General features: G+C 42.7%; 1 protein-coding gene and 1 long non-coding RNA gene across 10 annotated transcripts in view; one reads left to right on the forward strand and one right to left on the reverse strand.

The window, feature by feature from the left end:
• Positions 1 to 25,475, reverse strand: part of NBEA (neurobeachin) — a 714,827-nt gene that overhangs the window by 331,519 nt on the left and 357,833 nt on the right. For 8 of the 9 annotated variants that reach the window (XM_075592121.1, XM_075592113.1, XM_075592110.1 and 5 more), the window contains 3 exons: positions 18,662 to 18,830; positions 7,117 to 7,552; positions 2,176 to 2,327 (listed from right to left, as the gene is read on the reverse strand). In XM_075592121.1, coding sequence (XP_075448236.1) covers positions 2,176 to 2,327; positions 7,117 to 7,552; positions 18,662 to 18,830 — 757 coding nt within the window. The remainder of the gene's footprint in view (positions 1 to 2,175; positions 2,328 to 7,116; positions 7,553 to 18,661; positions 18,831 to 25,475) is intronic. The other variant, XM_075592112.1, reaches the window with a different exon arrangement.
• On the forward strand, positions 224 to 24,459 carry LOC142490182 (uncharacterized). The gene is made up of 2 exons (XR_012799998.1): positions 224 to 406; positions 22,700 to 24,459. It is a non-coding gene; the product is annotated as an uncharacterized LOC142490182 (long non-coding RNA).

Genomic DNA, 25,475 nt, shown 5'->3' on the forward strand with positions numbered 1-25,475 from the left:
AAAAATACAAGGAGAACTCAGAGTCCAGGAGATAGTTCTGGTTCTGTTTTGAAACCTTTCTGAAAATCAATCAGCTTTCCTGCTGTACAATATTCAGCCCCAAATGATGACAAACACGTTGTTTTTGGTATTCAGGACCTGAAACCTAAATCCAGTGTGCTCAGCAGTTTCCATGTGCACACAACAGCATTCAGTTAACTTCTAGTATATACTGTAACAGGAAAGTTTACTTTAAAAGCTTATTTTATTCTAACTTGGATTACAGTATGTTTATTTTCCAGGAGTGAGACAGTTTTGCTCAGACTACCAGTTATGGTTCCCACATATTTTAACTTTGAAAATCATAGTTTGGAAAGCCTAGCTGCATGCTTTCTACGCTGTTTTGTCTGCGAGTTTGGAGGATAAGGTAATGAGACTCAGAAACTTCTGCAATTATACAGATATGTATCTGCACTCAGATCCAGATGCTCTCCTGACATATTCCTTTCTACATCCAACATCAAAAAAACAGAGGGGTTTTCTTGTTGGCTTACTAAAGTTTAAACTTAAAGTGAACCAAGTCTTATACTGTATATGTAGCAAACAAACAGTACAGGCACTCACATCCACTGGCGTTTATTGTGCAGTACAAGCAGGAAGTGCTGTGAGTGAATCCAATTGCTTACAAACAGTACTATAGAAGGCGGCAGTGGCGTCTCTGGAACAGAATATGTATATCTTGACTAGGAAATTCTGTTTCTTAGTGCAACGGAGACACCACTGCCTTCTTATATCAGTCTAATACATGATCAACTTACATCGTTAAATAAATCACTGTATCTTCTACAGTAAGAGGCACAATAATAACTACAGAAAAAACTTTGTTAAGTCAACATTATGGGTTGTACGCAAACATGTTAAATTGTAACAGGTTTAACATTAAATCAAAGTTCACAGAATTTAACATTAGGTGAAATTCATAAAAGCCTCTGTATGGTATTTAGTATTGTGTTCAATTTAGAGGTGCAGATAAAAAACATGGGCTATAGTCATTAGGAATCTGCTTCTTCAAGAATAGTTCATTAATATTATGAAATCATTTCATTGTTTTAAAGGACATCAAGCTACTTCAATATGTTTTGCTGTACTTTCTTTTTTGTTGTTTTGTAAAATATGTGGCATGAACTCAAGTAACAGAAGGTGTCAAGCACCATGTCATAGAATGGTTATATCTGTTACAATATATCTCTAAGTATTCACCGGATAAATAACAATGTACATTTACATGATTGGTAATAATTATATATATATATATATATATATATATATATATATATATATATATATATATATATATATATATATATCCCAACATGCAAGTACATTACAGTAAGTGGGTTCACTCAAATCTGTATATATCTCCATTTCCAAGCATGAAGAAAATACATCACTGAAGCAAAGTGTGAGCAGTATTTACATGCTGTATATCATCATTACAATTATGTCAGTTCCTTCATCATGCTCTAATGTTCAGTCTAAACCATGTAGTTATACATACATTAACATGAAGAAAAATACTATAACCTTGACTTGACTACTGTATGTTTTGTCATATACCGGACTCCTTTACATTACATTGTATAGTGATGTAGAGACTGACGCCCAGTATAAGTGTAGACTCATAGCATAACTGTAGGAATAAAGGTAGATGGGGCTGTGTCTCTGTCCCTGTGTACTTATGGAATAAATTACCCTCAGTTTTAGTCTGGAGTTGTGCCCTTCATTTTTCCTATAGGATTTTTCCTTTGGATCCTCTTGCCAGTAGTGCTCCTTTGCTCTCTCTGTTTTTGTCCTTTACATTACATCCTAAGTGTATATAATGATAATGTTCTGCATTGCAATCTTTGTATGGACATGCTTCACTTCACTGTTACCTCTTTATGTCTACATCCAAAGTATCAGATAATGACTCTTGGTAAATGACCAACTCATGAGCAGATCCTGAGAAGATGACAGCACTCCAGTGTATTTTTTCCAAGACCATTGGAGTGCCGTCTTCTCTCTTCCCAGGATTTGCTATACCCCCACTCGTTGGGGATTTCGGAGCACCCGTCGCAGCTCTTCACCGTAATTGTGAGTGGACCTACACTCTCGTTCAACTAATGAGCTGAACATAAAATAAGTAGAAAGAAATACCTGTTGTATTGATCATGCTTTTGGGTGTTGCTCCAGTACCCGCAAATATATTTGGTGTAGTGCTTGGGGTCAGTCCACCGCCACTAGCAGCTCCAACGGTGTTAACGGCTAAGCTACCAGGAGGAGGTTTTTTCACAGGTACAACAACGCTTCTACAAAGGAAAAAGACCGCTTATCAAATCCAACAACAGACATCAGTGTAGTGTGTTTGCACTGCTAGTGATTTTAAATACCAAAAAAGAGATCACAAGGTAAGAAAAGGACTGCATACTATGCAGGTGAAATACGGAAATTACTATAAGTCCACAAAAATATTCCCGCAGAAAGCAATGCAAAAATACTACGGCAAAAAACATCATGTGACCAATTCAAAATAAGCATTAATTGGTGTGAAACTATTTTTACATTTCAATGTTGCAAACTGTAAGACTAATATTATAAGTGATTGCGTCATGGATACACTACACAGACAGATTCAACATCAAACCATATGAGCTTCTATTCCACGGAAACACCTTTGATGAACATTCAGGATTTGGCACCCAAAAAAATGTCAGCAATGCCATTACCTAGAAACCCAGGTCCATTCAAGATGTGTCAGAAGTTAAGATTTCAGCGGTATAGTTTATCGTGTAATTATAGATACCTCTCAACAGATGAGGCAGCAGGAAGCAATATCATGAAAACTAATTGAAAAATGCAGTTGTCCAGAAGCACTTGTGGGGAAAGGGTCTCTGCAAAGCTGCTCAAGGCTTCAGAGTTTGAAGAGAATTTTTTTGATGTTGTCACTCTCAATCTACTGAATGGCTGACAGACAATCAAACCCGTCTGGCAAGCTGGCAGCTCATTTTGCTGGCAGGTGGCAAACAATTAGACACACCAATTTGTGCCTCCTGATGACATTAAAGCATGAAACTAAGTTGTATGCAGGGCGTAGTGATTTGTGTGAAAGCATTTCAAAAATAATACTCTCTGCCGTGGCAACTCATTTCAGACTGCCACCTCCCATTATGGCTTTGAGCAGTGAAGACGACAGGCTTCAGTTACGTGTGGTGCAAGGCCGCTTCTGTTCAATCCGTCATCGGCGCCCCCCGAGACCTCAATCCCCTCCTTTCATCAATATCACCTCATCATTTACATTCGATAGGACTTGAGCTGCTGTATATATTAAAAACACTGGAGCGCCTTTGGTTGAAGAGTATTAGCCTACTTTGTACGTCCATGCTGTCACACTGACTGGCCTAACAGCAAGAGCACGGCACATTTTCACAGCATTCATTCTGCTTTTGTGCTGTTTCACTTAGACCTGGATACAGTTTAGCTCCTTCAGTTTCTCCCTGCCCAGCAATGCATTGATAGGTTTACTTTGTATTGCTGCCTGTGACAGCACTGAAGGGAAGCAAAGGGTTCACACCCGATTTCACGGAATGCAGACGTGCTTAAAAGCATAGGTAAAAGGAGTATGCACACTTTTTGAAATGTTACAGAAATAGACAACAAACTATCATAAGCAGGAAAGTGTTACAAAGATCTTGCACTGCTGGGGAGGTGGGCTTAAACCTGCTATAGAAATCCAATGATGTATATTAAAACGCATTAAAGGAGCAATCCAAGCAATTTCCTACGTGTGGTTTTTTTTTTTCAAATAAATCAGTTCTGTAGTATTAGATAATACTTACTACCTTTTATTATTTCAACTCAATGCCATTTTTATTGAGTTTTAATATACTGAGCATCCTTTGATTTCTATAGCAGGTTTTGCCACCTCCCCCGCCGTGAATCATCTTTGTAACACTTTCCTGTTTGTGATCATTTCTTGCCAATGTTCCCAGCAGTTTGAGCTGCAAACTGTAACAATACATGTTACCTTAGTAATATAAGAATAGATTATAGCTGCTGAGTTGATAGAAACTGACAGGCAGCCATTCAGTGAACCCTGGGAAACAGGCTTTTGCGGATCGATCACGGGAGAACCAAATCGATTGGCAGCTTAGGTAATTCCTTTTCAATAAAGGTCATTAAATGCTGCATATATTAAAACAAACAATATATTTTTTAAGCTGCTTGGATTGCAGCTAAGGGATGAATTTTAAATTAAAAAAAAAAAGATAGTAAGTATTATCTAATACTATAAACTCATTTATAAAAAATAAATAAAAAAAACATGTAGGATATTGCTTGAATTGCTCCTTTAACTGGGAAAATAGGAGATTCAAAGTAAGAAATACACGAGTATAAATTGCTCTAAAATAAATAAAAATTGTTGATAAAGATAAAATAAAATGAAATGTATTTACTACTATACCTGATAACAAATGTACATTTTTCTCATTTAGATTGGCATCAAGTGTGTAGACTATGTTAAGGAATTTGAATTTGAAAATCAAAACCATACATGCCAACATCTCAGTGTAAATAAAAGACAAACACGCAGAAAATCTGCAAAAAATACATACTGTAGATTGCATTTCTCCTATGCCACTGTGCAATATTATAGAAATTTGAAGGGATACGTGTCAAGAGAAAAAAACACCAATTAAGTTATCATATATAAATATATTTAAATTGGACAAAAATAACTCAATAATCCTACAATAGAAAAAAAAACAGTGCATAGAAAATATATACAAAAAAAATAGAGCTACAATATAAAAAGATACACCAGGCTGACATCAGAGACTCAACGTTTGGGGCAAAGAAAGCAGCCCTTTATCAAGAGTCTCAGATTATTGCCTTACTTTCATCCAATTTAAATACATTTATATACTGTATGATAACATAATTGGCTGTTTATTTTTTCTCTTGACATTTCTCCAAATTTCTAAGGAATTTGAATTTAATGTACCAAAACTAATAGTGATAACATTCATAACAATTGTTAATTATTGCGCTATGAACATGGATGGCACTATACAAACAAAGATACACATACATACATAATTGTTGACAAACAACCCATCACTGTAATTCTGAAGAAACGTGTTTATTTCCATTGGATTATTGCATTATATTGACTATTTCAGTATCAAATCTGGAGATTAGTCTGAAACTAACATAATTCTAAGGCCACAATAGTCACTATTAGCAGTCTCGGTCACGTAACACGAGTTGGAAAAAAAGCAGAACCAATAACTCCCAAATGGCTCATAAACAAAATATTTGCCTGCTGAGTAATGGAGAATATCGGCATATCTGGAGATGAAGGAGCAGCTCCGTGCGTTAAGACACCAACTCTGAAAACAATGACACAGAGTTTGACGTAGGGGAGTCTGGTTCAAATCTTGGTGTTGGCTCCTTGCGACCATGGGAAAGTCACTTTATCTCCCTGTGCCCCAGGCCCTAAAACATAGATTGTAAACTGGCAGGAACCTGTGCCAGCAAAAAGTCTATGTACAGCGCTGAGTACACGGTCATCACTATGCAAGCATTTTTATTATTATTATATCAATCTGCTAAACCTGCTGTATAGAATGGGATTAATCAATATAGCACATTTAATATTCTAAAGCACATGTGAAATATTATAGGTTATTCATGGTTAAGAGTGGATTCCTTCTCACTTGGTTAGAGTAGTTAATGCTGATCATTTTTAACCATGTTGTAGGGTTCTGAAAATGTGTTACCACCATTGAAGGAGTATTAACAACGCTGGTTACAGAACAAAGATAATTCTATTTTCTAATTATACCAAACATTCTTAACATTGTTGCAGTAAAATGGAACTACAAAACATTCTTCATAATTGCCTTCTTTTCAAAACCCTCTCTCATATGATTTATGCATAAGCAATGTCATGAAACATTGTAAGGAAATTGTCTCTCAATCTTTACATAATAATAGCAATCCTGTTCTGTATTTGCCATACTAGATAATGAATCTTGCTGAATTTTACAGTCACAATACTGGATCAAAGATCGTATTTTTCCCTTTTGCTCCAATCAACAGTGCAGTATGTTATCGCTTCATTGCTACCAACAATATTTTAATGGTTAGAACACTTCAAACAGGACAGTGAAACTGAACAGTTTTTAAGGTTTCCTCAGTAAGCCGTGCCAAGAACTCAGGTTTTTTTTCTTTTATAAGCACAGCGCTCCTATAAACATTCTTGTTATCATCACAATATCGTATAGTCCAGGGGGGCCCACCTTCATTCCTCAGCCCCCCACCCCCGCCTCTTCCCAACAGGTCAGGTTTTAGGGATATCTCAACTTCAGTACAGGTGGCTCTATCAGTGGCTCAGTCAAAGACTGTGCCACCTGTGCTGAAGCAGGGACTGATTGAGCCACCTGTGCTGACTCAGGGATATCCTGAAAACCTAACCTGTTGTGGGGGGGGTGGGGGGGAGGGGGTGTCTTGAGGACTGGAGTTGAACACCCCTGGTATAGACACGGAGGACATGGTAGAACTTGCATTTTGTCTTCTGTGTGCAAATGTAGACTATACTTATTTGCCAGGTTGGAATAAAGATTTCACAACACAGTCTGCAATTACAATCAGAGATCTAAAGATAGTACTCGCAGCGGCGAGCCACACAAACTAAATGTAAGGCTGCTCTTATAGTCCCGGTGACCCGACACCGCGTCAAAACAAGTTACAAGTTGATGTAATCCGTCGTGTGCGCCTATGGTGGCTGCGACCGCGTGCCCAAAATCACTGAAGTCAATAGAATTTGATTTTTCCGGCGATCGCCGCGTGACATCAGCGGCACGTGAGCGGTTCAGCCAATGAGGGTGAACAGCTCACAGCCACGCCCCCGCCCCACCACACACCCCCGGCCGCACTTTCATCTCCTGCACTACAAGCAGGAATCGCTATTACAACGGCGACGGATGACGTCACGCGGTCGCGTTGCCGTAGCCGGGACTATAAGTGCAGCCTAAGTGTCACCATACAATAAATGTATACATCAAATTTACGTTGATGGCTATTTCAATCACATACCTGTCAAATGAGTGAAACTGCATAGGAAGAATGACGTGGGCTTCTCTTTTTAATGCAGGGTCTGGGTAGGGAACTGGGTCTGGTCCAGTCTCTGCTATATCAAATGGAGCAGCTACCAGACTTTTGAGAATCTCCTTGACATTAATGCCTTTGCTTTGGCTGATGCTAGATATCGACGATGCCGGCTTCAGCATTTCGATTGGGCACTCTGTTAAACTTTCCTGTGACTTCTTCACATCACAAGACAGTGTAGACAGTAAGTCCCCCATGACATCTGGGCTTGTACTCGTTTCTAGATCCGTTCCATTTAAGATGCTGCTAATGTGCTCTTCTCCAATCCCAGAGTCCGTGTGAGGGATGGAACTTTCCAGGTGAATCTCCTCAATGGGTGTTGGTGTTTCTTTTTCTTTGATGTCTGGAAACAAAACAGGTGTGTCTAAGACAAACAGAAGAGTAAAGGGGCGAGGGGGGGGAGTTGTGTTACAAATACAGCAACATTTGCCATCATCTTACCATACAATGAAAATTGGTGTAAGATTGTACTTAGTTGGGGTAAAAGGTATGAACGGTAAATAAATATTGATGGGCTGATTTTATTTGCGGTTCTGCTGGTGCATAACTGCAATAGTTACAAGACAGAGAAAATCCACAGAACTACACTAGGACTCTTATTTTCCCCTCCTCCTTTAAAGAAATACGTCTCTAGCAACGTCCTTGCTGGCAACTCAAACTCAAACTCGTGTGTGTAACACCATCATATTCAGATGATCTTGATGCTTATGCCTGGCTTGATGGGACATCTCTCACTAGCAAACATCTTCCCCCCCAATCCAGTAAACATATTACAATTATCAGAGGTCTGCAGTTGAGATGCATTTGAATTCTCTAAATATACACATAATACAAACAAAAACTAATAGACAAAAAGGATTGCTGCTTTAAGCGGCTCCAAAAAATTGTAGCAGTTAGGACATGCCGACTATGATACTCACAGTAGAAGGCTCTACTGGGACCATATGTAGCGCTCTGTGCTTTACAATAATAAAGTAAAAATAGCTATGCAGCTACTTTGAAACTTGAGGTATAACTATGATTCTCAAGTAGACAAATGTATATTCTGTAAACTCAAACTATGGACTTAAAAGCGCTTGTTTTTAAAGGGACAGAAATGTGCCATCTGCACACACCAACATTTACACATTGACAGACAAGGTCCCCCAGTGAAAGCACCGAGACTAAAAAAAATATCGACCTGGGGGTCAAACCCAGGGGAATCATTGGGGAAAGAATCAGAGTGCCTGATGTAAATCTGTGCAGATACACAAATTGTTTGAGATTAATCAGATATGACCAGAACAACTTGTGTGCAGGGCACGCAGCCCCTGCTCTGTGATCAAGCCACTCAAGTGTTGGCGCAAAAGGCTGCACAATAAATGAATAACATCTACATATTTTTTTCAAACAAAATACTTCCAAAGGGCAAGAAAGTGCCCACTATAAATAATGGTCTGGCACGTAACCTTCAGACCGATATAATACAGTGGTGGGTGATATGAAATTAGATAAAATTAAAGAAGCTATGACACTGAGCAGAGATAAATATATAATAATGCAACATACATATGTTTGAGATCCACATCTGAACTATATTTAGTAAATAATGACAGATGCAACTGAAACCTCCATTGCAAATATGAAATACATTGGATTTGTTCCTTGATCCGGAAGTGTAGTAAATGCCTTAAACCTGTGTTGGGAATATCGGGGGACATTACAAGTTGCAGTGTACGAAGATGCCTCTTTAATTCATTCTGCATTTTTTAAACAAATACTTGCATTACTCTTCAGTGCTCGAGTATCAAAGTATGGGGTAGGAAAAACGGTTCTTCTTCTTCAAAGAAACAGAACACTTAGAGCCCAGATAACGCTCTATTGAAAGGTCAATTATCATGAACCAGCAGTCTATACGATGTTAGTTTGCTTTAATCCACTTATTGGATCCGTTTATTTTATGTACACATTTACATCATTAAGCAAAAACAAACAAAAAAGTATGCATGAATGTTTTGAAAGCTCTGTATGTACTGTGCAAAAAAAATCATCTTTTATACCTTCAGCTCATTATTGCAATAATAATAATAATAATTGTTTGTTCTTGTATAGCACTGCTACTTTTACATAGCGCTTTAGATAGAAATTTTGCAGACACAGTCCCTGCCCCGTAGAGCTTACAATCTATGTTTTTGGTGCCTGAGCCACAGGGAGATAAAGTGACACCGGGAATTGAACCAGGTTCCCCTGCTTCAAACTCAGTGCCAGACTCAGTGTCTTTACTCACTTTGCCACTCCTTCAACCCTGAAAACTGCTCAACAAAGCTGCATTATTTTCTGGTAATATCTTGGTTTGCAATACGAGTACAGCTGAGATAAAGTAAAATGTTTTTGTAATCTAAATCTGCTGTTTTTGCACCAACACACAAAGTGACAATGATGGGGTTTGAAAGATGCAGTGGGTATGTATCGGCAGGCATATACCGAGCAGAAAAAAATACTGCAGACTAGACTACACAGCGAACCAATCCAAAAGTTTATGGAACTAAAATCTAGCTATGGGAGAGAAGAAGTCATTCTTGATGTTAACCTCCTGACAAGCGTTTCATGCTGAAGGAAAGCTCCCCTCCCCAAAAGAGCAGAGCCATCAGTTGCCAGGAAGTCGAAAAAGAGGCACAACATTCCAAACAGACAAAGAAATGAAGGGTAGAAGAAGCACTTTGTGCTGTATTAGAATTGTACAGGGCAATCTGCGTGGACACAAACTAAAAAGACGAACACTCAGGGGAGACGGTAGTGCTTGAAGTGTTCGCTTTTGCAAACCTATCAACTTCTAAATAAACAGTTTCTGTGTAGACATGAATATCCGTTTACTTATTAAAGATTCCAGACTGCATTTTGACAGCCCTCATTCACACTGAAAAAAAAAAGACGTTTTGAGTGAGGTCTGTCAGTGACGATGTTATTGTTACACGTCTTTTAACCGTCTCAAGCTTTAAAGCAGAAGTCCCGCCTGTACGATTTCTTTTATACATCAAGGGAACGAGGAGGTCCCCAGGAGCTGAACAATGTTATTGGCAGGTCAGCGTGCATCCCCGGTTTGCGATGTACTTACCGGTCTGTGCTCCCTCCAGGGACGTCAAGATGCCCACCAAATTCCACAGGCCAATAGAAAGCTGCATCATCATTGATTACAGCTTCCAAATGGATAGCCCTTTAGTACCCTTTAAAAAAACTAGGAAGTAGCTCTGGTAACTTCACCGGATCCTTCAAGGCTGAAAACAGCTCTGGAGGACCATCTAGCCCCCACAATGTAAATAAAAGAAAAAAAGATCGAACTTGGTAAGAGGCAGGTCCGCAATGATTTGTATTCCACTGTATCCATGTATTGCAGTTACCTTGGAAAGAAGATTTGGGGATCTGAAAAGTATGGTGATATAGGGGTTTAGCCAGGTACCCTCCGGGCTCCCCGCTCTCCCGTTTCCCCCCTCTCCTTACCCTCAGAGATGTGTGGCAGGGTGTCGGAGTCGCTGGCGGTTCCCTCCGCAGGGCGCCGTCATGTTGGTGTATGCGCGCACACGCGCGAGAGAGTTGCGCATGCGCGGAAGTAGCGAGGAGCTGACTGAGTGCCTGGGAGGTTGCGCATGAGCAGGGCAACTCCGCGGCGGCTATTTCAGGGGGCGCACGAGTGCAAGGTGCAGAGCGGTAGCCATTAGAGGGAGAGCGAGTGGCTCCCTATGTTGGACTATGGACTACAAGCCCCATGATGTTCAGGGGCAGTGACACCACCTGACACCAGGGAGCCAGTAGGGCTACAGAATTCTGCTGGAACAGCAGGAAAGACTACTGCATGCTGGAACAGGAAGCAGTCAGTGAAGATCAGGAGCCTGAAGCTGCAGGATAGGTCCATGGAGCAGTGCTCAAGGGATTAGGCCAGAGGTAAATCCCCAGGGCCCAGTTAGTTCCCTGAGTCACTGTAGAGAAGTAACTGTATTGTGAGGGAACTGCCTTAAGACAGGGACTCCTTCACTGTACTCATAGAGAGAGAGATGCTGCAGGACATTGCTTTAATGCCAGTGCAGCCTGAGTGCTAAGAGAGTATCTGATTCCATAGCAGAGACAGTTTGCAAAGGATCATCCGGCTGGGGATCCCTCCCCTGTGGAGTCAGCGTGTGTATCCATTCCTGCAGAGAGCAGCGCAGTGCGGCGTGGGATCACTGTGCGGTATTGCTGAGTTCCAAGGATTATCCTGATCAGGAGCAGTGATCAGGGAGATAGTATAATAAGTGCACCAACGGGCCCCAACACAGGGAAGCGCTGTCCCTCACACTCACACTAACTTCATAGCTGATGGACACTGAGAGGTTAAGTGCCCTGGCACATTGGTACACCAAGGAATAGGGTAATATAAAGACTGACACTAAAGTGGTGCAACCATTTACATGTGTGGGGTGATGTGATGATATTCATGCAGGGGAATGTCATGCTGTTTATGTATGAAACGTTATGCAAGGGTTATTATTATTATGCTAAGTAAATACTGTTTTATCCAACTGCGTGTGGTTACTGCATATGTTGTTTCTGATAAGGGAACACTCCCACCACGTTGGGATCCCTCGTCAGTATCCACCTTTAAAACCCACCTTAAGATACACTTGCTTAAAGAAGCATATGAATAGCACTGTGGATATTCTGAACACATGATACATAAAGCTTGGCCCCCTGAAGACGCACTTACCAGAACTCCCTCCTACTGTCTCTGTACGTTCTCAATTACCAATTAGACTGTAAGCTCCTCGGGGCAGGGACTCCTCTTCCTTAATGTTATGTTTATGTCTAAAGCACTTATTCCCATGATCTGTTATTTATATTATCTGTTATTTATTCGATTACCACATGTATTGCTACTGTGAAGCGCTATGTACATTAATGGCGCTATATAAATAAAGACATACAATACAATACAGTGGAGGCGCTGCACCGAGTGTAAGTATACCCCAGGCTCCCAGTGGCGGAGGCTCAGGCCCCTTGTTAGCCTCAAAGGTGACAGCAGCATCAGTAGTTACCGTACCCCAGGGGTACACCCGCTACAGGGGTATTATGTGATATTTACATGCAATGTTCTATAGAATAGATTCCTTTCAACTGAACAGATGTAAAATCAAAACCACATGGATAATGTCATTATTTGTAGCAACAGACTTGTCTCCTACTGCAGAAAAAGCCTACTATGCATGTCCTGGAACAGGATTGTGTTTTTTCTCTGTCTTCAGGCTGCCAGCATTCCTCAGCCTAGCTGTTGCAACAATGTTGCGACCCCTTGTGGGTTTCTTGGCTTCAGCCAGTTGCCTTGGCAACCCCCCTGCCTTTTACCAGGATGGACTGCTCCCCCTCCCCTTGCAAGGTGGTGTTGTCCCAGTTAATTTCCCATCAGCCCAGACCAGCATGCTGTATTTTAGTTCCAGCAGCCATCTTGAGCAGACATCTCTTCTATCCTGGTAAAAGTTACTGATTTTTACCTATCCCTATATCATGTATTTAGCCCACTTCCCTCATAGCCCCCCTTCCCCTCCATTGATTATGTCCCAGTGTTCCCTTTGTATGTTGTTGCCCCAAATAAACACTTCAGCAAGTAAGAAGGTTCCCTTGCTTGTTATATGGGATTGGGTTAACCTGCCTGTCACTACTCATCATCTATCAGGGTGTGCTTGGGCCAGAACAGTAAAACCCAACTCTGCTACACAGAGCAAGCAGCTTTAAAAACAGTTTTACAGACACAGAAGCTGCAGCACTGCTAAAAAGATCTGTGCATTAAACACAGCACTCCTCTCCTGGGCATGCAGGCCACACCCTGCGCTACATCCCCACAGCTAGGGCTACCAAGGACCATGCTCCGGACATCAGCCAGGACACGTGTCAGAGCCACGGACACCTGTAACTACAGCTATCGCTACGCTGACAACTGCAGGACACCGATTGGCACCATCTGAAACAGTCGTCTATCGCCGACGCAGGTAGCAGACCGCACGCCACACGCACTGGTTAAAGGCCTACATACCCCTGCAGCGTGGCAGAACTCAGACCCTCACCAGACACCACACAGGAGAGTGACAAATCAGACGTTGAGACTGCTACACAACCACAACAGATTCAGGAAGGCGCAAGGCCTAAGCGGACAGTTACACTTACACAAAAGGCCCGTGAAAAATATGTAGCCGACATGGACACGCACCGCGACAAGTTAGAGAAGGCCTGGGAAAAAACTCGACTTGAAAGGTGTAATGTTGCAAGCACTGGCAATTATGAAAAGCAGCTCGAGCAGCCAATAACTCAATTAAGATCTAAACACTCGTGCTTCCGAGCGCTGTCAGAGACTTACGTCACCTACTTGACCAGGACTAATACAGGGGAAAGCCTGCAAGAATGAGACTTGCAGAATAAAATTGACCTGACACGTGACAGCCACGTGCGAACTGCTATCACGGAAGCTGAGAGTAGGAGAAAGGATCTTGCACTGGAGACTGCATCACAGCGCTCCAGCGCATCAAGGCATTCATCAAGTCAGCGCAATATAACGCGTCTAGCGCAAGCGCTACCGAGGCGCGAGCATACGCTCAGAAAGAGACAGCCTTGAGACTAGAAAGGGTGCGCATAGAAGAGGAGGAGAAGAGAACCGCCGCCGCTGAAGCCAACACTGTTTGCGCGCAAGAAAACAGAGTTGGACGTGAACTTAGAGGCCCTAAATAAAGAGAAGGAAGCCGCCACCGTAGCCCAAGCCGAAGTCTTAGAAGCAGCCGCACGACAGGATGGCAGGGAGCAATCACACAGTAGGGTAGCTTAAGAGGATCCAGCCCAACGCACTAAAGCCTATGTGAGGAGCCTCCCCAGTGTAAACACCAGCGCACCATCTCTACATGATGAGGAGGAAATCACAGATGCCGAAGCTTTGCAAAGTCCACGTGGAGAAGATGCTGTTTCTTCAAAGGCATACACTACCTGGGATAGCTGCAGCCACAAAAGTGATCTACACAGCCGCATACATACGGATGCACAACAACAGGCTTGCAATCCAGGTATGTCCACACGGAGAAACACAGCTCCCCACACTAACAAGCAGTCATCGTACATCCACACCAAGGAAGAAGCGACCGCAAGGTCCCTCCCGGCAACCACCATTGCGCCAAGCACACACTCCGCACATAGGTCAAAGACGCACTATCGACCCAACTTGACCTCACAATCCAACGCTGCAAACGTAGATGGCGGACAGAGCAACATAACAGAACGCAACCGCCCAGACCCCCCGTAAGATCAACATACTGATGCATCCGGCCTAACAGACATGGGCAAGTACATGATTCTGCCTGATATGGTGCAAACAGGACTTACCAACTTCGATGACCGTCCTGAGAATGACAGAATATGGAAGTCCACATTAAAGGATGCAATCAAGAGTCTGGCCTTCTCTGCAAGGGAAGAACTCAGCCTGCCGACCAAATGGTTGTGGAAAGAATCTGCAGAGCATGTGAAGAGGCTCAAGGCAGCAAACGTAAACCACCCCCAAGTAGGTCTTGACTTAGTATGGGAAAGGCTAGAGGAGTGCTATGGTAGCCCCAAGGCAGTCGAAGATGTACTCTTCAAGAGAGTTGACAACTTCCCTAGAATCACGGTCAAAGACTATTTGAAGTTACGAGAGCTTGGAGATCTGCTGCAGGAATTGGAGTCTTCAAGATCAATCAATATCAGGTCTCAATGTCTTAGATTCCGCTCGTGGAGTGAATCCCATCTTGGAGAAGCTACCTTACAACCTCCAAGAAAGATGCTCTTCGCAAGGTTCAAAATACAAAAGGGAAAAGCGAGTCGCCTCCCCCCCCCTTCTCATTCTTCTTGAGTTTTATTCGCGAAGCAGCCAAAACAAATTATGATCCCAGCTTCATCCTAGCTACACCAACCGCACCCAGTGCAAGCAACCTAAAGAATGAAGGACCGGTGACAAAATACGATAGGACCAGAACACCCATCTCGGTCCACAGGACAGACATGTCTTCTAAAACATCTACACATCCCAGTCATTCTACCGCTCCAAGCAGGGAGACAGGGGACCCAAACAGGGAATGCCCCATACACAAGAAACCACACCCACTTAACAGGTGATTTGGGGTTAGGATGAAGCCCATAGAGGAATGCAAAAACCTACTCAGAGAATTTGGAGTTTGCTTCAGGTGCTGCGCTTCCATAACTCATCTATTCAAAAACTGTAAAGAAGCCATCAAATGTACAGTGTGCAACAGTGACAAGCATGTAACATCCCTACATCCAGAGGTACTGGCTCTTGACCAACTCAACAACCCTTCCTCCATGGCAAAGCATGGGGGGGAGGAAGGAGAAGAGAAGTAAACATCTGTCACATCCCAGTGCACCAAGGTTTGCGGAGAGGGACGTGACCAAAGGTCCTGCTCCAAAATATGCCTTGTTGCAGTATACCCCAAGGGACAACCTGAAAGGGCTATTAGGATGTACGCAATCATTGATGAACAAAACAACAGATCATTAGTGAAGTCAGAGTTCTTTACTTTGTTCAACACACAAGACAATGTCTCACCCTACACACTCAGAACATGCGCAGGACTGACTGAGACAACAGGGAAGAGAGCAAATAGCTATACCATACATTCCGTGGGTGGCAGAGAAAAGATACCTCTCCCCTACACAGAGTTCAATCACATGGCGGCAAAAAGGAACGAGTATTCTACACCAGATGTGGCACATCATCACTTATACCTATCTTCTATAATTAAAAAAAAAAAAAGACAAATGTCTAAGTGACAGGGAGTATTAACTCAAAAGATCACGTCCGGTGGGAAAAAAATTTACCCTGAGGAAGTGAATACTTTACCGAAACGCGTAAGGTGTTACGGTGAAGATATTCACCACTGCAGACTTTATGAGTTTGATACATTGACGGGAACCAAGCCGAGCAGTGTCGTGTCGGGTGTAGGGTGCAAACCACTTCCGCATGTGCGCGCGCAGCCGGGGAGGAGAGAGCAGAAGCCACGACTGTACTGGATGCATGGCGTCTGTGAGAGTGACGCTCTGCTGAGACGGTGAGGTGAGCAGAGGTGATATCAGAGCAGCGGTACATGCGACGGCAGTACCAGAACTCCGGAGGGACTTCACGGACATTCGTTGGAAGTCTGCCATATAGGATAAAGGTTATCCAAAACGCTGTTTGGAATCCTGCTTGTATTATGTAGGATTCCAATTTTTCTCCCACCGCACGTGATCTTTTGAGTTACTACTCCATGTCACTTAGACATTTGTCTTTTATTTTTTATATAGTATTTTTACAGTATTATTATATTAGTTTTTTTAGCTATTCATTAGTTTTTTTGTCGTTTGTGTTTGCAATAAGTTTGTCTTTCTAGTGTATGTTTTGTTTGTCTAGTGTATGTTTTGTTTTATCAACAATAGTTTACAGGTATACACTATGATTATTTCTTGTGTTTATCTCCACGTATTGTGAGACAACCCCCAAGATATATCTGGAGGCTCCCAGGTCATTCAAACTGGACATTCCATATGGTCTACGGTTAGAATTTACTATTCATCAATTGCCAAGTCAGGCATAGCACTTCTTATGGTTTAACGCCAAGGTCACTATTTCTAATCAGCTTTCGGTTCTCCATCTTGTGCTCTTTATTGTTCTCTTGATGTAACCTACTAAACCGTTTCAGCTGCCCGGTCAATGTGATATTGGCACTCACTAATCGTCATAAATGGATGCAGTTTCATTTTGGCACAATTACAAAAAGTACAACTTTTGGGGAGTCGTGCCCCCTTTTTCAGCTACAAGCAGTTTCCTCCACTGATTTCTACCCAAGTCAGGGCCCATGGCTCTGATGTAGGCCTGCATCATTACTGCTAAAATCGGAAAACTCTAACTTCAATTATCGCTCTTTTAAGGAGTTTACTATATCTTTCATCCACAGATCTATTCCACAGGGTCCAGACATAAAACCCAGAACTGATAGTTAGCCTCCGCTCTATAGAGTGAAACAGTTTGTTCTATTCAATATAGCCCAGGGCAGCGGTGCGCAAACTGGAGTGCGCGCCCCCAAGGGGGGGGGGGCATCAGATTGTCTGCAGGGGGCGTGAGGATTTACAGAGGCCCAGCGCGCTTCTCGAAGGCACTTAAATTAGGAAGCGGTGAAGGCCTCTGTAAACTGCACTTATCTTGCTCCTGGAGACGCGTCGCCATGGCAACACGGCATCAAATGACGCAGCGAGGTCATGTCATGACGCCGGAGCCAAGGTAAGAGGAGGGGGGCGGGGGGCGGAGAGAGGGGAACAGCTGGCAGGGGGCGCAGGGGAAAAAAAGGGATTGCGTTCCCCTGGCCCAGGGTTACCTTGTTTCAAAATGTAAGCCAGAGTTCTGTTATACAGCACTAGAGGAAAACAATTGTTCATACTGGTCGGATTACCAGTTTGTAATAAGCTTTGCAGTATTTTGTTGGGTAATTGTTTTTCTGAAATTCAAGTTTTTCGTTCGTACAGTAGTTTCATTCTCTCTTATTCTACTAAATGCCTTTATGGTTTGAACATATGTGGCTCCTATGCTTATGAAGTATAAAAAAAAAATGGCTCACTCTTTTTGTAGTGTTCTCTACTACAGCGGTGCGCAAACTGTGGGGCGCGACCCTCAGGGGGGGCGCGAGACTGCCGACGGGGGGGCGCGGGGTTACAGAGGCCCCGCACGCTTTCCGAAGTCACTTAAATTAAGTGCAGGGGGAGCTGCAGGGCCTCTATAAACCTAACTTACCGTGGCTCCGGCGGCTTCCTCCCTGCGTCGCCATGGCGTCAAAATGACACTGCGAGGTCATGTGACGTCACGTTGCTATGGCAACGTGACGTCATTACGCCGGTAAGTTGGGGTGGGCGCGGGAGTGAGGGGACAGCCAACAGGGGGGCGCAGGGAAAAAAGTTTGCGCCCCCCTGCTCTACTACACTTTGTGTCTGTCACGAAAACATTTTGGAGATACATAACCGTGAACAAAAGAGTAGTAATGCACCATTAAATAGGTATTATGGATGACAGAAAGAATTTTAAAGAAGTTGTGTTCGCCATACTGCCAATGAAGTGATCAGGAGCTTAAGCAAGGCTGCTTACATGGTTTATTGTATCGAAGGGATGCAAGTTGTGCTACCTGATAAACCCTTTCAACATTAGTACAGTCCAGTTTATGTTAACTACGCTTAAGAAATATTTCATATTACACATATTTCCAAATCAATAATGCCACATAGCTAGCCAAGTCTTCCAACTCTTAGATTATTGCATATACCTGCAAAGCAGAAAGGCACTATTTCGAGCATTTCACCCCAAATCTGTATACATTTCATAGATTGGTCTCGCTTCACCCACCATAGTTGATGGTTCCACCATACACATTAACCATCACTTAGCATTGCAATACAAATAATGCAAATAAGATACCTGTACTTGTCGGCGAATTAATCTCCTGCCTGATGTTTCTAGCAGCGTGGCTTGCGGACCTTGCAGTTTCCCGTTGAGGTTCTAATATATCACGGTATTTAGAGACCATTAGAACAGATATGAAGTAAACAACAGCCAGAGCTAAAAACTGAGCTTGTTTACTGTCATCCTAAAAGGGAACAAAAATACACAGAAAGTATCTTAGAATTGTGCTTACGCATTAGGAACTGTACTTCTATCAGAAGGGGGAAACACATTAGGTTGTGTAAAGCAAAAACTTATATGGGGATAGGTAAATTAATTTAAAAAGTTGACACTTCACAACATGTATAGGAAATTCTTAACCAAAGAAATGTTATGTACTTGTTAAGTAATGTTGTTTCATGTACTGCAAAACAATATATATATATTTTTTTTTTTTTTCTCGTTCGCACGCCGCTTCCTTATTTTGTGGGGACCTTAGTAGCATATTAAAGTATTTCACTATGTGATAGATTATTTAGAAATTATCAGGGAAAGTACCTGCAGAACAGTCAGTGTAGCTAACCTAACTCCACACTGACAGTGGCATCATGCCATTGTCATGGTGTCCTGACTGACAGATTGAGATGCACTTTTGGTTCTCAAACATAAATGAGAATGAACTTTTATGAACAAGTCACATTTAGTTAATATCGGTTTCAACCCATATCACTGATTTAGCTTAGCAGTGATGAATAACAAAAGCAAATTAACTGAGTACATTTAAAGTGACTAAACTTTACATTAGGAAAATGGGCATTGTACCAAAAACATTAGTGCAGTAGAATTATTAAACATATGACTTTTTTAACATGAAGAAGTTGCAATCAAAGTACAATACAGTAGATTGAATACAAATGTATGGCATTAAAAAAAACAATAATTAGATAACAGTGTTCCTGTTGATTGATATACTATGGGCATCACCTTTCAGAAAGCAATCATTGTATATACGTTAATAAGCAAAAAGTTTCAAATGTGTCATATTTTCACAATGAATAGACTTTAATATACTTTTAAAGCAGCAGTCCTTCCCAATTTTGTTTTTAGTTAACGGGCGCCGGGGAAACTAAACTGGTCTCATTTCATCTGCAGTCCCTGACATTTCAATGCCAACGTACTTGCTGTTTTTTTACATAGGAAACCGTAATGTCATCATATTGGCCTGTGGCATGGTGGCCATTTTGTTTCCCCCCGACATGGGAGAACATCGACACCAAATGTATGTCCTTAACCAATGGATGAATAAACATATATGTGTCCCAGCAGGGGCCACAGAAAGATTCCCATATAGTCGCACTCCATCAGTATAGTGTGTCAATGGTAGGAATTCATGGACTCGGAGTATAAGACTCATAAAAAAATCACTATGGTAACGTAACCCCCGAGGTACTCCGAAATATAAAAATTAAAAAGTTTTATTGACATATATGTAAACAGTCACTTAGAACTAATATATACAAGTGAATGTTACAATCCTTAATGGTGGACGTGGAATCAGCGTAAAGATGAGACTGTTGAGCAGTAACCTCACAACACAATAGATGTTGATGTGTGTGTATGCTCAGATATCTAAAGACAGGACTGTGAAGTCTGTTATCAATAAACAGAGTGTCTTTGAGGGCAGATATGTAACAATTCAAAGGTTTCCATTAGTATATATGCTGGGTAACACCCAGAAACAGCAATATAGTAACCTGTGTGCAGATGCCTAAAGTGCCGCCCTCTAGAGGACAGGAATACATCTCCTCAAAATAAGCAATAAACAAAATACAAATGGTTGTAAACCGAGAAGACACTACTGTATATACTAGTATAGCGCTGGTTCCCCCACCCTATGGGAGATGTGGCGGCTACTAAGTGTATGTGGTGCTTTACCTGTGGCTCCCAGGAGGCCTGAACCTCTACTGCAGGGAGCCTGGGGTGTACCTGGATCGTCTGCTGACAGCTCCTTCAACAGTGAGGGATCCTGACAGCGCCGGATAACCCCTTCACAGGACCCAGTGTAATAAGTACACACAGAGTATGTAATAACAGGTTTACTGACATGCAAATGATAACACCACAATGTGTATACCTAGGCCTCGCACTGCCTTACCCACACACCTATATACCACTGTCCATCCAGTTGGTCCACACCTCGGTGAGAGTGCCCAAATGTACAGAGGTGCTCTGGGCACCTACCCAACCTGGTGTCCACAGTAGCCAACCCACCCGGAAGTGTGTGACAGCGCTGCCCACAGTGTTATAATTGGTGCACTTTGTAGATGGTGGTATACCTGCCGGGTGCTCCAACACCTTGTAGTGCCAACGGAAGACAGGCGTCCGCCTGGTCCCACGTCATCGCCGTCAGCGATGAGTCCGCCTCCACGTGGGGTGGTATTCAGCTGGAAAGGTCCCACCGTGAAGATAGTCTCTAGGCCTTACGGTGGTGATCTGGTCCCAGACAACAGGCCACAACTGCTGCGCGCCGGCGTCCTCTGCTGTGTCCCTGACACTAATCAGCTAATAGGGCAGTGTCCCTGTCTAAGGGGCCTGTCCCAGTAGCAGCCATAACCTACAGAGGATGTACAGAAAAGCTCGGGCGCTACCTCAAAAGATTGACTAATGGGGTGATACAATTCTAGTGATAGAACAATACAACCTTAAAGAGTACTTTAAGGTCCCCTCTACTTCCGAATCTCTTCCCGCTGCTCAAACCCCAAAGAGGACCTATCCAGGATCCTTGGTAATATGGGAAAACAAACAAAAAATGGGGGAGCACAGGTTGAGGGACTATACAGACATTTGTAAAACTGCACGGTATAGAGCTGTGAGTTGAAATATAGTAAGGTGTGCAATAACGTAAACACTTACACGGCCTTGTGTAAGACACCTTGATGTGAAAGCATTTACACAAGGCCGTGTAAGTGTTTACGTTATTGCACACCTTACTATATTTCAACTCACAGCTCTATACCGTGCAGTTTTACAAATGTCTGTATAGTCCCTCAACCTGTGCTCCCCCATTTTTTGTTTGTTTTCCCATATAACCTACAGAGGAGTCAGGGCATAGCTGGGGCCTAATAGGGGGTCTCTGGTCTAGTGCAGGGGCCTACTGACACCCTGCACCTACACCCTCACCCGTCCCTACATATGAAAAGGAACACACCCCGTGCAGGACTGGTGCGCATCCGCAGCTGGCTGGGCTTCTGTCGTCACGTCCGCTCCCCACTGCGTGATGACGTCACCTCTACGCGTTTCGCGTCATATGACGCCAGTCCTGCACGGGTGTGTTCCTTTTCATATGTAAGCAGGAACATCTCTTTTTTCACCCTGAATTTTTTCCATCTATAGTTCTGAGGGGGTTGTGATTTGGGAATACTCGTTTAGTGCATAGACTGTGTGGGTCTTAGATCTATCAGGATCTTTTTACTATATCATGTAATATATGTGTGATTTGTATGTAATATTGAGTCAATTTATAAAGTTTTTCAATTTTGACTTATGGTTTTCTCTTTTTTGCGCTTCCTTTTGTGTATATGTTCCTGTCTGATTAAGACCCCGACTGATTATTAAATGTGCCAATATAACAATTTTTCTCATTTCCTGTGACATCTACTTTGCGATTAGTAATGAGGAGGTTCTCTCTGGGTGTCATGAGGGCCCTATGATACACTTTATGAATAGTTCCCTTACTATAACCACGTGTCTGAAACCTTGTTGTCATGTCTTTTGCCATGTTGGTAAATTCTGGCAAGGTAGAACAGTTTCGATGGAAGCGTAGAAACTGCCCAGTTGGTATGTTTCTTGACATATGAGTAGGATGATGACTATCCGCTCGCAACAAGCTGTTGATGGATGTAGGTTTCCTGTAAATAGTGTTATCTAAATAACCCTCCTCATTCTTGCTGATCATGAGGTCTAGAAAATAAATTTGTTGTAAATTACTCTCATGAGTGAGCTTAAGATTATTGATGTTTGTATTTAGCACATCAACAAAGTTTTTTTTAATGTTGCTTGTGTCCCTCTCCACAGGAGGAACACGTCGTCGATGTATCGAACCCAAACTTCAACATGCTCATTGAACTCAGCCATGGCATCGCTGAAGACAACCGTCTCCTCCCACCAGCCAAGATAGAGATTAGCGTAGGTGGGAGCACAGGTGGTCCCCATTGTGATGCCACGAATCAGATGAAAGTAATGGTTATTGAATAAAAAGTAATTTTTAGACAATACAAATGACAGTAGTTTGAAAAGAAACACATTGTGTTGTTTAGTGTGTGTATTTCTTGACCTAAGATAGTGGCTGACGGATTGTAACCCTGCCGTATGAGCGATGCTTGTATACAAGTCCTCCACATCAAGGTCGACAAGGTAAGTGTCTTTGTCGATACCTTCAATCTTTTGAAGTAGGTCTTTCGTATCTTTCAAATGTGATGGAAGGGCACTCACAAAGGGTCTTAAAAATTTGGCCAGGTATATACTGGAGTTAGACGTTAAATTGTCTATCCCAGACACGATTGGTCTCCCAGGAGGGGAACAATCTCTTTGTGCATGTTCGGTAAATGGTAAAATGTGGCTATCCTCGGGGCTTTAATGAACATGAAGTCCAATTCCCCCTTTGATATGACTCCATTAATGAGCCCTTCCTCTAAGAGTCCTTTCAATTCAGAGAGAAATGCATCTGTTGGGTAAACTAGCAACATTTAGTGTCAGTTTTATCCGCCAGTTTTAATGAATGGAATCCCTTCTGTTCACTCAGTACTTTATTACTTTACCACACCCCTCCGATGGGCTATAAAAACCTCCCAGGGAGTACTCCATCTTACCTCTCCTCCCCTGAAGAAGCGTGATCTTATGTGAAATGTACGTTGGGTGTGGGCATCACGGCGGTGACGTCACGCGGTGCGACAGTGGATCAACGGAGACGGGTTTTATGGCAATAATACTCTCTCCTTTAGATGCCTCATATTTTATTAAAAGATGTCTGGTCAGCCCATATTTAACCTTATAGTGCCACTTGTGTGGTCTATATAGGATCATACTCCCTCAACCACTGAGGGCGGGGATAAGACTAAGATATTTGGGTGTTCATTTATATACTGAATGTTACTCTACTTTACTATGCTGGCAGAGGTGTTTCTATTATTATAATCGTGGTCACTATTCTAGGATACATATTGATGCATTTATGTGACTTTCACTTTGGGATTATATCTTTAACTATAAGTAGAGTATAAGAGAGAGACATGTACATACACTAGTACAGCGGTGTGCAAACTGGGGGGCGGGAGATTTTTCTGGGGGGCGCGGGTGGTTGCAGAGGCCTTGCGCTCTTCCACATGGCATTTAAATTAAATGCCGGGGAATCGCGTGAGGCCACTGCAACACTCATCTTATCTTGTTTCAGCCAGCTGTGAGACACGTCGCCATGGCAACACGGCGTCAAATGACGCAGATGCAAGGTAGTTTGCGCTCCCCTGCACTAGAACATAGTGTCTTCTCTGTTTACAACCATTTTTATTTTGTGTATTGCTTATTTTGAGATTTATTCCTATCCTCTACAGCGGGGGTGCGCCCCCTAGCCCCCCCCCCCCGCCTGCTCACCTTCTGGCTCGTGTGCCTCCCCCTCCAGCTCAGCTCCGACGTCAAGGGGTCATGTGACGTCACGTTGCCATGGCAATGCGACATCACGTGACCCCACAACGTCATTTGATGCCAGTTACCATGGCAATGTGTCACCGAACATCAGGTAAGAGAAGCTGCAGAGGCCTCGCACACCCCCCCCCCCCCCCCCGGCACTTACTTTAAGTGCCTTGGGGGAGAGCGCTGAACATCTGTAGCAGCCGCGGCCCCCCCCCCCCAGAAAATTCTCCCTGCCCCCCTGGGGTGCGTGCCCCCCACTTTGCACACCCCTGCTCTAGAGGGCGGCACTCTAGGCACCTGCACACAGGTTACTATATTGCCGTTTCTGGGTGTTACCCAGCAAATATACTAATGGAAACCTTTGAATTGTTACATATCTGCCCTCAAAGACACTCTGTTTATTGATAACAGACTTCACAGTCCTGTCTTTAGATATCTGAGCATACACACACATCAACATCTATTGTGTTGTGAGGTTACTGCTTACAGCACCTCAACAGTCTCATCTTTACGCTGATTCCACGTCCACCATTAAGGATTGTAACATTCACTTGTATGTATTAGTTCTAAGCGTCTGTTTACATATATGTCAATAAAACTTTTTAATTTTTATATTTCGGAGTACCTCGGGGGTTACGTTACCATAGTGATTTTTTTATGAGTCTTATACTCCGAGTCCATGAATTCCTACCATTGACACACTATACTGATGGAGTGCGACTATATGGGAATCTTTCTGTGGCCCCTGTTGGGACATGTTTATTCATGTTAATATCTTCCCCTTGCCCCTCAGTTATATATTACCTGATCTTATATCGAGGTATTTGGGCTGAGCGGTAGGACATCCTATTTGTATATCTTAACCAATGGATCCCTGAGCGGATCCCCACTGGAAGACCCTCCCCCGCCCCCCAGTTCTAATCCTTATAAAAAGGATCCCAAAACAAACGTGCAGAATTATACAGTGACAAATACTTAAAAGGTGCAATTCCCCCAAAAGTGTTTAGCATGTGTGTGTTTAATTAGCATCACATACTTTGGAAGAGATGGCACAGAGGAATAACATACACTATGCACTGAGGTTTAAAGACAAAGCTTCCCATCATACACAAAGGTTTGAAGTTTGTTTGCCAGACTGTGCAGTCTGATGCAGCTCCACAGTGCA

This window comes from Ascaphus truei, chromosome 3 (assembly GCF_040206685.1).
Source record: "Ascaphus truei isolate aAscTru1 chromosome 3, aAscTru1.hap1, whole genome shotgun sequence".
Classification (NCBI taxonomy): Eukaryota; Metazoa; Chordata; class Amphibia; order Anura; family Ascaphidae; genus Ascaphus; species Ascaphus truei.